Source organism: Pseudophryne corroboree, chromosome 1, assembly GCF_028390025.1.
Source record: "Pseudophryne corroboree isolate aPseCor3 chromosome 1, aPseCor3.hap2, whole genome shotgun sequence".
NCBI lineage: Eukaryota > Metazoa > Chordata > Amphibia > Anura > Myobatrachidae > Pseudophryne > Pseudophryne corroboree.
Window position 1 is genome coordinate 713,463,610 of NC_086444.1, and position 13,734 is coordinate 713,477,343.

The 13,734-nt window shown below is 44.8% G+C and overlaps 1 protein-coding gene across 4 annotated transcripts in view; it reads right to left on the reverse strand.

Moving 5' to 3' along the window:
- The window catches only part of TIMM44 (translocase of inner mitochondrial membrane 44), a 211,355-nt gene that overhangs the window by 116,713 nt on the left and 80,908 nt on the right, over positions 1-13,734 (reverse strand). For all 4 annotated transcript variants that reach the window (XM_063915150.1, XM_063915159.1, XM_063915168.1 and 1 more), the window contains one exon: positions 1,173-1,322. In XM_063915150.1, the coding sequence (XP_063771220.1) occupies positions 1,173-1,322 (150 nt within the window). The remainder of the gene's footprint in view (positions 1-1,172; positions 1,323-13,734) is intronic.

A 13,734-nucleotide genomic window follows, 5' to 3' on the forward strand; every position in this document is an offset into this window, starting at 1 on the left:
TACGTGCAAAGGTGTACTTACCATATGCTTTTTTTTTTCCTCCCACTAACAGCGTACTTCCACCCCATTGTGTGCTACTCCTGTAAGGTGTACCTATACTGACTGCACATCCTGCCAGTGGCAACCTACGTAGTGCACCCCAGATGGGTGCCTCAGATGGTTCCTCCGCAGGTAGGATGTATTTCACATGGATCTTTCAGTACAGTGTATATCATACTACTACTACACAAGTGTCAGTTTTCCAATATATGTATTGGGCCCTTCTATGTCTCAACTCCCACAGTGTAGCCTTTATAGTGCGCCCAACATGGCTGCCTCATCTGGTACGCTTGCGGATGGGATGAAAAATACATGGACCATAGCAGTGGCAAATTTGGCAGTTCATTGATCCATTTGTCATACCATTCCCCCAGAACGTTGTGATAAGTGTTAATACAGTAGTGGGACCTGCCCTTTGCACTCATTGTACATTGGTTAATAGTAATTAGCATTATATAATGTTTTAAACATTATAATGATAATCATTCCAGGCTAACTTTTGAACAGGCTTAATTTATAGGGTTTAGGTATGCTGTCAATTTTATTTATATATAGATTCTTAGTAGCAGCACTGGCTATACAGTTTCAATGCTGCAAGTCGGTGATAAAGAGGCCAATTTGGTCACACACATTGAATGAGTTCTGGCATTCTCCTGCGCTTCACTGCTAGAATAATAGTGCTTTGTGCTGGCCACACACAGATGACACAGAAACCATCTTCTGATCAAATTTATCCACATATCTGATAATTATTGGGTCTCTGTTTGAGACCACTGAATACACTTTCCTCTGCTTAAATGCTACCAAAGTGGTCAAAAGAATTAAAAGAATGACTAACACATCTAAGCTTCCATTTATCTCCCAAAATGTGTACTCTTTCAGTATTTATAACTTTGATGCATCATAACAGAAGTGTGCTAGAGCAGAGATTCCATAATACACTTTCCTAAATTCTACACTGGTTTTCCATCCTCCAAACATACTGCATGTTTTTGTTTTTTGGACTTCCAGACAAAAAAAGTTTCCCAACACATTCATAAAATCCCACAGAATATAAATATATGTCCAGGAATGATATGCTATGGAGAATATATGCCTACATGAATGAGTTAACATACTGTGTGTAAGATTACCTGAGAGATGACTTTGAAAGCAGCTGTTTTGCCAAGCTTCTCCCCTCCTTTGCTTACAGACTCAGCTGAGTGTTTAGCTGTTTTTGTAGCTTCTTCTACACCTTCTCGGATCTTACGGCCAAGGTCACTCTTGCTAACTTCATCCAAGCTCTTCAAATAGAAAACAATTGAAAATGCATTAAAAAATACATCTTTAAATGGGTTGTTACACAAAGAAAACAGCTATTATAATGTAGTGATGAGCGAGGTTCGGTTTTACTCGGTTTTACCCGGTTCTCAAAACGGCATCTTATTGGCTATCCAAAACACGTGACATCCGTGAGCCAATAAGATGCCGTTTTGAGAACCGAGTAAAACCGAGTAAAACCGAATCCGCTCATCACTATTATAATGTTTATCTAACGACTTTCATTTTAATGTCTCCCCAGCATATCTCTCTCTCTCTATATCTATATACACACATACATACATATATACATACATACACACACACACATGACTTTGAAGAAATACAGCGGCACTCAAAGTCGTGGCTACTCCTGCAACAGAGGGCACCGGAGCAACTATACCAGTGCAGAGGGAGTGCCGGTACGATAGGAAAGTGTGTGTGTGTGTGTGTGTATTTACCTATCTATGTATATCTTTCTATTTATTTATATCTATATCTATCTATTTATATGGAATGTAGTTATGATCAAGGCGGTCAGCATACAGACGCCGGGCTCTCGGCCACCAGAATGTCGGCAGGGGACCCAGGACTATTCCCACTTGTGGGTGTCCACAACACCCATAGAGCGGGAATAGAACCTGTGGCGGGTGCAGTGAGTCACCGAGCACGCAAAGGGCTACGTTGCACTCACCCCTCTGTCAGCATTCTGGCGGCCAGGATTCCGCCGTCGGTATGCTAACCCGCCAGGATCCCAACCGACAATCACCCGATCCAAACCCATTTACAGTATATCTATTTATATCTATCTATATACAGTGGTGCAAAAAAGTATTTGGACAGCCACCAATAGTGCAAGTTGACCCACTTAAAAATATGAGAGAGGTCTGAAATTTCCATCATAGGTACACTTCAACTGTGAGAGACAGAATCTGAAGGAAAAAAAAACCCAGGAAATCACATTGTATGATTTTTAAACAATTTACTGGTATATTCTTGTGGAAAATAAATATTTGGATACCTACCAAGCAGCAAGATTTCTGTCTCTCACAGACCTGTTACTTCTTTAAGAAGCTCTACTATTCTCCACTCGTTACCTGTATTAATGGCACCTGTTTGAACAGGTTATCTGTATAAAAGACACCTGTCCATACCCTTAAACAGTCAGACTGCTACCTCTCCACCATGGCCAAGACCAGAGAACTATCTAAGGACACCAGGGACAAAATTGTAGAGCTGCACAAGGCTGGAATAAGCTACTCGACAATAGGCAAGCAGCTTGGTGAGATCAACTTTTGGCGCAATTATTACAAAATGGAAGAAATACAAGATCACTGACAATCTCCCTCGACCTGGGGCTCCATGCAAGATCTCACCTCGTGGGGTATCAATGATCTTCAGAACGGTGAGGAATCAGCCCAGAACTACACAGGGGGACCTGGTCAATGACCTCAAGAGAGCTGGGACCACAATCACAAAAGTTACCATTAGTAACACACTACGTCGTCATGGATTGAAATCCTGCAGTGCCGGAAAGGTCCCCCTGCTTAAGCCAGCACATGTCCAGGCCCGTCTAAAGTTTGCCAGTGACCATCTGGATGATCCAGAGGAGGATTGGGAGAATGTAATGTGGTCAGTTGAGAGCAAAATCTAACTTTTTGGTATAAACTCCACTCGCCGTGTTTGGAGGGAGAAGAATGATGAATGGCATCCCAAGAACACCATACCCAGTGTGAAGCATGGGGGTGAAAACATCATGCTTTGGGGCTGCTTTTCTGCAAAGGGAACAGGATGACCGATCTGTATTGAGGATAAATGGGGCCTTGTATCGTGAGATTTTGGGCAAAAACCTCCTTCCCTCAGTAAGAGCATTGAAGATGGAACGTGGCTGGGTCTTCCAGCATGACAATGACCCCAAACACCGCCCAGGCAACTAAGGAGTGGCTCCGTAAGAAGCATTTCAAGGTCCTGGAGTGGCCTGGCCAGTCTCCAGACCTCAACCCAATAGAAAATCTGTGGAGGGAGTTGAAAGTCCGTGTTGCCCGGCGACAGCCCCAAAACATGACATATCTAGAGAAGATCTGCATGGAAGAGTGAGCCAAAATACCTGATACAGTGTGTGCAAACCTGGTCAAGAACTACAGGAAACGTTTGACCTCTGTAATTGCCAACCGAGGTTATATTACAATGTATTGAGTTAAACTTTTTGATTGTGCAAATATTTATTTTCCGCAAGAATATATAAATAAATTGTTTAAAAATCATACAATGTGATTTCCTGTGGGGGTTTTTCAGATTCTGTCTTTCACAGTTGAAGTGTACCTATGATGGAAATTACAGACCTCTCTCATCTTTTTAAGTGGGTCAACTCGCACAATCGGTGGTTGTCCAAATACTTTTTTGCCCCACTGTATATCTATATAGCAATGCTTCGGCCCTCCTGAAAAGTGATGAATATAAAAAGCTATTGTTTCATGTATGTATGTATGTATGTATGCATGCCTGCCTTTGCCATTTTATAGAAAAAAGCAAAGACAATATGAAAAAAGATAAAAGTATTACTTATTCTAAAAGGGTATTCTAAAATTGACTAGACAGATTGGTTTATACCCCTTTAAAAACAGAATAAACATCTGAATTAAATGTGACATTTTAAATTAATTGCTTTCTTGAATTAACATCACACATCTTCTATCTTCTAATCAGTCATTCAGCCTATAGCTTGCAAGCAGGGCATTCCTACCTCTATGACTGTTTGTTATTACCCAGTTGTTGTTTTTTCATTGTTGTTTCCAATTGTAAAGAGCAATGGAATATGCTGTACAATATAAGAAACAGTTATAATAAATAAATAAATAAATAAATAAATAAATAAATGTAGCCACTCTGGCGTTTGGTATCATCATATGCAGAACACTGAACATGGACCAGAGTAAGAAAAAGGAAAGAGTTGTCATCTGAGATCAAAAAGAAAATTATAGACAAGCAAGTTAAAAGTTGAAGGCTATAAGAACATGTCCAAGTAGCTTGATGTTCATGTGACTACACTTGCAAATATTATTGAGAAGTTTAAAGCCCATGGGACTGTAGCAAAGCCCTCTGGGTGTGGCCACAAGAGGGAAATCGATTCCAGATTAAACAGAAGAATAGCAAGAATGGTTAAGGAAAACTTCAAAATAGATACAAGCTGAACTTCAAAGTCAAGATATGTCAGTATCTGATTGCACCAGCCGATCAGGGGCGGAACTCTGGGAGGCAGTGGAGTCGGCTGCCGCCGGGCTCCTGGCCTCAAGGGGGCGCATCTCCTCCACTGTCCCTAGTGCCGCTCACCGCGCTGCTGCTGCTGTCTGTGAGGGGAGGGGATCGAAGCGTGCGCCTCCCCTGCCCCTCACTCTCCGGCGGCGGCGCGCTTCAATTCAGCGCCGGTCCGTGAGCCAATCAGAGCTCGCGGACCGGCAGCTAAGGCTGCCGGTCCACGAGCTTTGATTGGCTCATGGACCGGTGCATAATTGAAGAGGGACACAGCCGCCGGAGAGTAAGGGGCAGGAGAGGCGCACGCTGCACTCTCCTCCCCTCACAGACAGCAGCAGCAGCGCGGTGAGCAGCACAAGGGATGGGGGGGAGGGTCATCTATATGTGGCACTGGGGGCATTGCTGGCACTGTGGGGACCTGTATACCTGGCACTGGGGTCATATCTGGCACTGTGGGGACACTGGCATTGGGGGCATAGCTGGCACTGTGGGGACCTGTATACCTGGCACTGGGGGTCATATCTGGCACTGTGGGGACACTGGCATTGGGGGCATAGCTGGCACTGTGGGGACCTGTATACCTGGCACTGGGGGTCATATCTGGCACTGTGGGGACACTGGCATTGGGGGCATAGCTGGCACTGTGGGGACCTGTATACCTGGCACTGGGGGTCATATCTGGCACTGTGGGGACACTGGCATTGGGGGCATAGCTGGCACTGTGGGGACCTGTATACCTGGCACTGGGGATCATATCTGGCACTGTGGGGACACTGGCATTGGGGGCATAGCTGGCACTGTGGGGACATATATATCTGGCACTGGGGTCATATCTGGCACGGTGGGGACACTGGCAATAGGGGCATAGCTTGCACTGTGGGGACATATATATCTGGCACAGGGGGGCATATCTGACACTGGGAACACTGACATTGGGGGCATAGCTGGCACTCTGGGTACATATATATCTGGCACTGGGGGCATATCTGGCACTGGGGGCATGGCTGGCACTTTGGGGACATATATATCTGGCACAGGGGCATAGCTGGCACTGGGGGGACACGTATATCTGGCACTGGGGGCAAAGCTGGCACTGTGTGGGGACATGTATATCTGGCACTGGGGCATATCTGGCACTGTGGGGACACTGGCATTAGGGGCATAGCTTGCACTGTGGGGACATATATATCTGGCACTGGGGCAGAGCTGGCACTGTGTGGGGACATGTATATCTGGCACTGGGGGGCATATATGGCACTGTGGGGACACTGCATTGGGGGCATAACTGGCACTTTGGGGACATATATATCTGGTACTAGGGGCATAGCTGGCACCGGAGGCATATCTGGCACAGGAGCATAGCTGGCACTGGGGGGACACGTATATCTGACACTGGGTGCAGAGCTGGCACTATGTGGGGACATGTATATCTGGCACTGTGGGGACACTGCATTGGGGGCATAGCTGGCACTTTGGGGACATATATATCTGGCACTAGGGGCATAGCTGGCACTGTGGGGACACTGGCATTGGGGGCATATCTGGCACTGGGGGGACAAGTATAAATGGCACTGGGGGTCATGTGTATCTGGCACTGTGAGGCATATATGTATCTGGCACTGTGGGGACATATGTTTCTGGCAGTGTGGAGGCACCCATTTTTAGACATTTTTATATGTATGTGGCACTGTACAGGGGCATTATAGGTGGTCTTCAGGTTGCCAACTGTCGGGATCCCGGCGCACAGTATACCGTCGCCGGATTCCCGACAGCCGGCATACCGACAGTTTTTCTCCCTCGTGGGGGTCCACGACCCCCCCTGGAGGGAGAATAAATAGCGTGGCGCGCGTAGCGAGCCCGCAAGGGGCTCATTTGCGCTCACCACGCTGTCGTTATGCCGGCGATATGTAGGGGGGGCACCAACATTTATCATGCCTCCGGGCGACTGGGGCGAACTTACGCCACTGCAGCCGATGCTTTTAAAGAGACTGTGGGAGCCATGGAAGACGAACCAGGAAGACTACATTTAAAAAAATAAAACGACTTGGAACTTGCTAAAATGCACATTGATACAATGCTTCTGGGACAATATCCTATGGATAGAGGAGTCAAAACTCTAGCTCTATGAGTCACATTAGTTCTATGTCCACAGGCACCATACCCACTGGGAAACATGGAGGAGACTTGGTTATGTTTTGGGGCTGCTTTGAATACGGGGATGCCTTGAATATGTGCAAAGCATAATGATATATCAAGACCATCAAGGCATTCTGGAGTAAAACATACTGCCCAGCGTAAGAAAGCTCTGTCTCAGTCGCAGGTCAATGGTCCTCCAACAGGACAATGACCCAAAACACACTGCTAAAAGCACCCAATGATAGATAAGAACAGAACATTAGACTCCTATCGAACATTTATGGAAAAAGCTGAAATATGTAGTCTGGAGAAGACACCCATCAATCCTGAGACAGCGGGAGCAGTTTGGCAAGGAAGAGTGAGCCAAACTACCTGTTGACAAGTACAGAAGTCTCATTGAGAGCTTCAGAAATTGCTTTATTGCAGTAATTGTCTGTAAAAATTGTTCAACAAAATATGAAGTTAAGGGTCCCATTATTTTTGTCCATGCCATTTTCATTTGTTTATTTATTTAAAATATTCAATTGAATCAAAAATATAATGCAAAGTCTGATTTCTATTAAATATAAAACAGGACTTCTGGTTCCGGCTTCCTCATGAGCGGTAGCTGAAGCAGTGAGCTCCGCTGCTAACCGCACTCCCATCAGCTATTTCTCCGCTGTTTCAGCCTCCACTTTGTGCTGCAACACCCCTGATCTTGCTGCAGACACTGTCTGCTGTATGGACAGATTCCTCCTCACAGCGGTAAACAGCGAGCACAAAAGGAGAAGGAGCAGCACCACACGAAGGCCAAAATGGCTCCGGACACCGGTTTCCGGTGCCCTCACCACCAACTTGGCTCCCCAGCCGCTGCGAGAGTACCACTCAGGGACTGAGGTAGGAACCCAGTCAGAAGGGGATTCTCTGCCAAACTCCCCAGCACCTCCAGACGCAGCTTTACCACCCTCAGATGCCCCTGTTACATATGGGGATATGGTATGTGCCATAAGAACGGCTATTGGTCCTCTGCTTAAAGCGCAGACGGCCGACATTAATAAGCAATTATCCTTTCTCATCCAGCGGGTATTACATACAGAACAAAGAATGGGGGAAGCTTTTGATGACATGGCTAAGATGAAAAAAATCTGTTCAAAGTCACACTACGGATCTTTATCAATTGCATTATAAGGTCCAAGATCTCGAAAATAGATCCATGCATAATAATCTTATAGGCCCTACACACTGGCCGATTTTCTTAAAGATATGAACGATCTCGTTCATAAATGAACGAGAACTCGTTCATATCTCTCAGTGTGGAGACTCCAGCGATGAACGATGCGCGGCCCCGCGCTCGTTCATCGCTGGTCTCCCGTCGGCTGTGCATGCAGGCCAATATGGACGATCTCGTCCATATTTGCCTGCACTTCAATGCAGCTGCGTGACGGGGGGAGTGAAGAAACTTCACTCCCCCCGTCACTGCCCCCCGCCGCCGAGTCGCTCGTCGGCCGTTTCGGCCGTCGGGCACCTCGGCGGCGCATCGTCAAATGAGTAGGGCCCCTTAGGATTATAGGGCTGCCTGAATCTGTGAAAGGGCAAGAACTGTTTGATTTTATTAAGTTTAAACTCCCTGAGCTTCTCCATATCCAAGATAGATGTGAAAACATTGTTATTTAACGTGCCCACAGGATTGGCCCGATAAGGCCACAAGAGGGAGCTAGACCCCGGGCAGTGATTTTTCAAAACCCTGAATTATTTGCATAAGGAATTGATCTGGTCGGCTTCCCGCAGAAATAGAAATGTTACCTGGGACGGCCATAAACTGCTATTATTTCAAGATTACTTGGCCGAGCTCACTAAAATGAGAAAGGACTTTACGCCCTTGTGTTCCCGTTTAATACAGGACAATCGCAAGTTTGCTTTGTTATATACTGCAAGGCTACGCCTTTACAACGGATCGGCATTCAAATATTTCCTTACAGTATCTGATGCCGAAGCATTTCTCTTGGAGGAATCCACTGCTCAGGACTGCGCTCCTGGCAAATCAGATTGTGATTGATATTCCTCATGCCATATGCTCTGATATTTTGTTACTCTGTGCCTTATAGCAAGGGGTAATTTACACTGTTTCCCCTATTGAGGGGTTACGGTTCTATTTCGATACACAAACCCGTAGCTGTTTTTTTACCTCCTGAATTATTTCCATGTTCTGATAATATCTGTGAATTTTGTTGTGATTCACTACTGTTTCGCAGCCTCTCTCCCCTCACGCAGGGGAGAGAGGCTGTTTGCTACTCCGCGAGTGCGTTTGTTTAGAAGCAACACTCTGCTTATATTGTTTGTTGGAAAGTCTTTTACCTTTGCCTATATTCGATGGAAGTCATTACTGGCTAGTGATGTACGTTCCTATTTACCTTTGTTTGGTTTGATTCTGAGTGTTTGTTTGTCTCTTTGTTGGTACTGGTATTTTATACTGTCTCCTTATACATGTTCTTCCCCCTCCCGCCTCCCTCCAATGTCTCTTGTCGTAGAGTAGTGATGGCTAACCTTGACACTCCAGCTGTTGTTGAACTACACATCCCAGCATGCCCTGCATCAGTTTTAGCATGGCCAAATAACAAAACTGTAGCAGGGCATGCTGGGATATGTAGTTCAACAACAGCTGGAGTGTCAAGGTTCGCCATCACTGTCGTAGAGCCTCAAATCTTGACTATGTTCCCGGTAATTGGGCCTTACTTGTCACTTGCTAGGTTTCAGGTCGTTCATATATGGTTGATCTATGTCTCTCAAACTTGGTAGCTGGAATGTGGGGGGTATAAACTCCCCCCATAAACGTAAACGCATACTAATGTATCTACATAAACATCAACTTGATATCGTCTTTCTTGAAGAGTGTCACCTTATGCCTGCTGAAGTCCTTAAGCTTTATATTCTTAAGTGGAAGGTGATAGCCTCGGCCTCTCATACTTCAAAGGCCAGAGGGGTCATTATATTGGCGTCATCCCACTTAGCGGTAGAGGTCACTGATATTAAGGTTGACCCTCAGGGTCGTTATGTATTCTGCCATGTAATCATTTTGTATGCTTAAATGTATATGCCCCCACTGTTTATTCGAAGCCCTTTTTTCAAACCATTGTGTCATTACTCACCCCCTTTTTAGATATGCCTATACTCTTGTGTGGTGACTTTAACGTTATTTATATCCCAATTCTAGGTAAACAATTCCTAGGACATCAGGTGGTAAACTTCCTAAATTTGCCAAACAACTGCTATTGCTCGATATGTGGAGGGTGAAACACCCTTTGGAAAAGGATTTCTCCTGACTGTCTGCCGAAACAGGCACACTATCCAGAATAGATTATATGTTACTCTCCAGCTCCTTGCTCCCTAAAGTTAGTAAAACTGAAATGGAATCTATATCACTATCAGATCATGCAGTTATTTGGGCTGATATATCTATTGGCCGGGAACAACGGGATTTCATTTCTTGGAGATGTCCACAGTTACTAGCTACCTCTAAAACGTTGAGACAGGCTGTGAGCTCAGCTTGGGATAATTTTGCACGGGACAAATCAGACACACTTAGGTCTGACCCAGCGCTTTTCTGTCAAGCTGAAAAAGGCCACTTTGTGGGGAGAAATTATATCCCACTCTGTGTCTTATAAAAAGAAACTCACACAGGACCACCTGCGAGCCCAAAACACACTTACTGTAGCTTTTCAGATGTATAAGAGTAACCCCTCCCCTCCTAATAGGAAAGCTTACAATACAGCAAAACTCTCTTTTGAAGACTTGTTTCGTACATTAGAATCCTCTTACACATTCAAAGGTCAATTTAAATTCCACAAACTTGGGAACAAATCTAGCAGAATGTTATCCAATTTATTGGAGGGACAACGTGCCCCATCTACTATTCACCCTCTGAAGAGGCCTGATGGTTCCCTGGCTTCAACAAACCTGCATATTGCATCAGTGTTGCATGACTTTTATAAATCATTGTACTTCTCCCCTCCTCCTCCCGATCACACACAAACTGCACCTGACTTCTGGGAGGGTTTGCCCCTGACTTCTGGGAGGGTTTGCCCCTTCCACAGCTGTCAGATGCATACTGTCATTCCCTAGTCGCAGATATTACTCCCCAAGAAGTTGGGAATACGATATCCGCATTGAAATGTGGGAAGGCACCGGGTCCAGACGGATACACCTCTGAATTCTATAAATTATTAGCTCCATAACTGGTACCTGTCCTGGTATCTATTTACAATAATATATTGTTATCTGGTAAACTTCCACTATATTTTAATACCACACTACGTGTTCTCCCGAAGCCGGGTAGAGACCTGTCTGATCCCAGTTCTTATCACCCGATATCAATATTGAATATAGGCTACAAAATACTGACGAAGATACTGGTCAGTATTACCATCGGTGATACACCGGGATCAGACGGGCTTTATTATGGGTAAGAACTCGGTGACCAATATTAGGCAAGTCTTAGTGGCTGTGAGTGTGTCCCAGTGCACCATGTCTAATATACCGACTGCGATATTGTCTCTCGATGCTGACAAAGCTTTTGACATGGTGCACTGGGACCACTTGTATGATTCCTTACGCAGATTCTCCTTCCTAGACAAGTTTATATTTTTTCTGAAAACTTTATATACCCTCCTTACTTCTAGGATTATTTACAATGGGCTGATGTCTACCTGCTTCCCGATCTTACGTGGGACGAGACAAGGCTGCCCCCTATCGCCCCTTTTATTTGCACTTGCACTTGAACCCCTAGCCATTGCTCTTAGACAGTCACCATTATACCAAGGAATACTTATATGTAGCATCGATCTCCGTGTATCATTATTTGCCGATAATATGCTCCTTTTTCTTTTGAATCGGAATACTCTATCCCAATTGCCCTCTCCATTATTACGCAATTCGTAGGTTTTTCGGGTTACACAATTAATATCTCCAAGTCAGAACTCCTCATTCTGAGAGGGACTCCCCCCGTCTTACCTACCACGGGTAATATGTGCTCAATTAAAATTATGGACTCTAAGATTAAATACTTGGGGATTCAAATTCCTAATAAACTTGAGAATCTCTATAGATTTAATTACATTCCGGCTATTTCCTTACTGGAGAAGCCATTACATCACTGGTAAGATCTACCTTTATCACTACTAGGCAGATTGGAGGTCATTACAACTGTGTTAATACCCAAATTGACATATGTCATGCAACTGTAACCTATCTAGTTGACTGTGAAAGATACCAAGCGTATCATGATGCTCTGTAGGCGCTTCATTTGGAGGTAAAAAAAAAAGCAAAATTTCTCAAGCTAAAATGCAATTACCGAACAAAGATAGTGGGGTGGGTCTCCCTAATCTTACCTTTTATTCTCGGGCACTGCTGCTCAGATATGCCCTTGATTGGTTAAAGGAATGTAATACATACTCAGTCTTTCTGGTAGAATGTGCTGTTATCTCCCCTTAATTGCCGGGCGCCCTACTACACTCGCCAAAATCAAATAACCACAAACACATTTACAACAATATTCTCTTTAGAGAATTATGAGGCATGGTGGCATATTAATGGGAAATTAAACAGAAACCCCCGTAGGTCAAAATGGCTCCCGATCTAGGGAAACCCAACGTTCACGCGAAGGGATAGAGAACTCTGTTTTTCAAAGACTTAGATTGAAAGGCATTAAAGTCATTGCACAAGTATTTAACCTGGGAGGTAAATTATTTTCCTTTAAGGAATTACAAGACCAGTATGGTTTACAGGATTCATGCTATTTTTCCTTGATGCAACTGTTCCACTATATGAACTCTCTACCTCCCATAGACTCTTCACCCACTTCTCCAGATCCTCTTCTGCCCATAATATTGAAATTTACTCGAGGTCATTATAAACAAAAAGATGTATATTTATTGCTCTTGAAACCCTTTACTGTTCAGTTATGGAAATCAGAAGCTTGGAATAAAGACATATCTTTATTGACTCATGATGATACACTGTTCAAATATTATGAGTACACACTTAAAATAAGAATTTACTTACCGATAATTCTATTTCTCGTAGTCCGTAGTGGATGCTGGGAACTCCGTAAGGACCATGGGGAATAGCGGCTCCGCAGGAGACAGGGCACATCTAAAGAAAGCTTTAGGATCACCTGGTGTGCACTGGCTCCTCCCCCTATGACCCTCCTCCAAGCCTCAGTTAGGATACTGTGCCCGGACGAGCGTACACAATAAGGAAGGATCTTGAATCCCGGGTAAGACTCATACCAGCCACACCAATCACACTGTACAACTTGTGATCTGAACCCAGTTAACAGCATGATAATAGAGAAGCCTCTATAAAAGATGGCTCACTACAACAATAACCCGAATTTTTTGGTAACAATAATTATGTACCAGTATTGCAGACAATCCGCACTTGGGATGGGCGCCCAGCATCCACTACGGACTACGAGAAATAGAATTATCGGTAAGTAAATTCTTATTTTCTCTGACGTCCTAGTGGATGCTGGGAACTCCGTAAGGACCATGGGGATTATACCAAAGCTCCCAAACGGGCGGGAGAGTGCGGATGACTCTGCAGCACCGAATGAGAGAACTCCAGGTCCTCCTCAGCCAGGGTATCAAATTTGTAGAATTTTACAAACGTATTTGCTCCTGACCAAGTAACTGCTCGGCAAAGTTGTAAAGCCGAGACCCCTCGGGCAGCTGCCCAAGATGAGCCCACCTTCCTTGTGGAGTGGGCATTTTAAGATTTTTGGCTGTGGCAGGCCTGCCACAGAATGTGCAAGCTGAATTGTACTACAAATCCAACGAGCAATCGTCTGCTTAGAAGCAGGAGCACCCAGTTTGTTGGGTGCATACAGGATAAACAGCGAGTCAGATTTTCTGACTCCAGCCGTCCTGGAAACATATATTTACAGGGCCCTGACCACGTCAAGCAACTTGGAATCCTCCAAGACCTTAGTAGCCGCAGGTACCACAATAGGTTGCTTCATGTGAAATGCAGAAA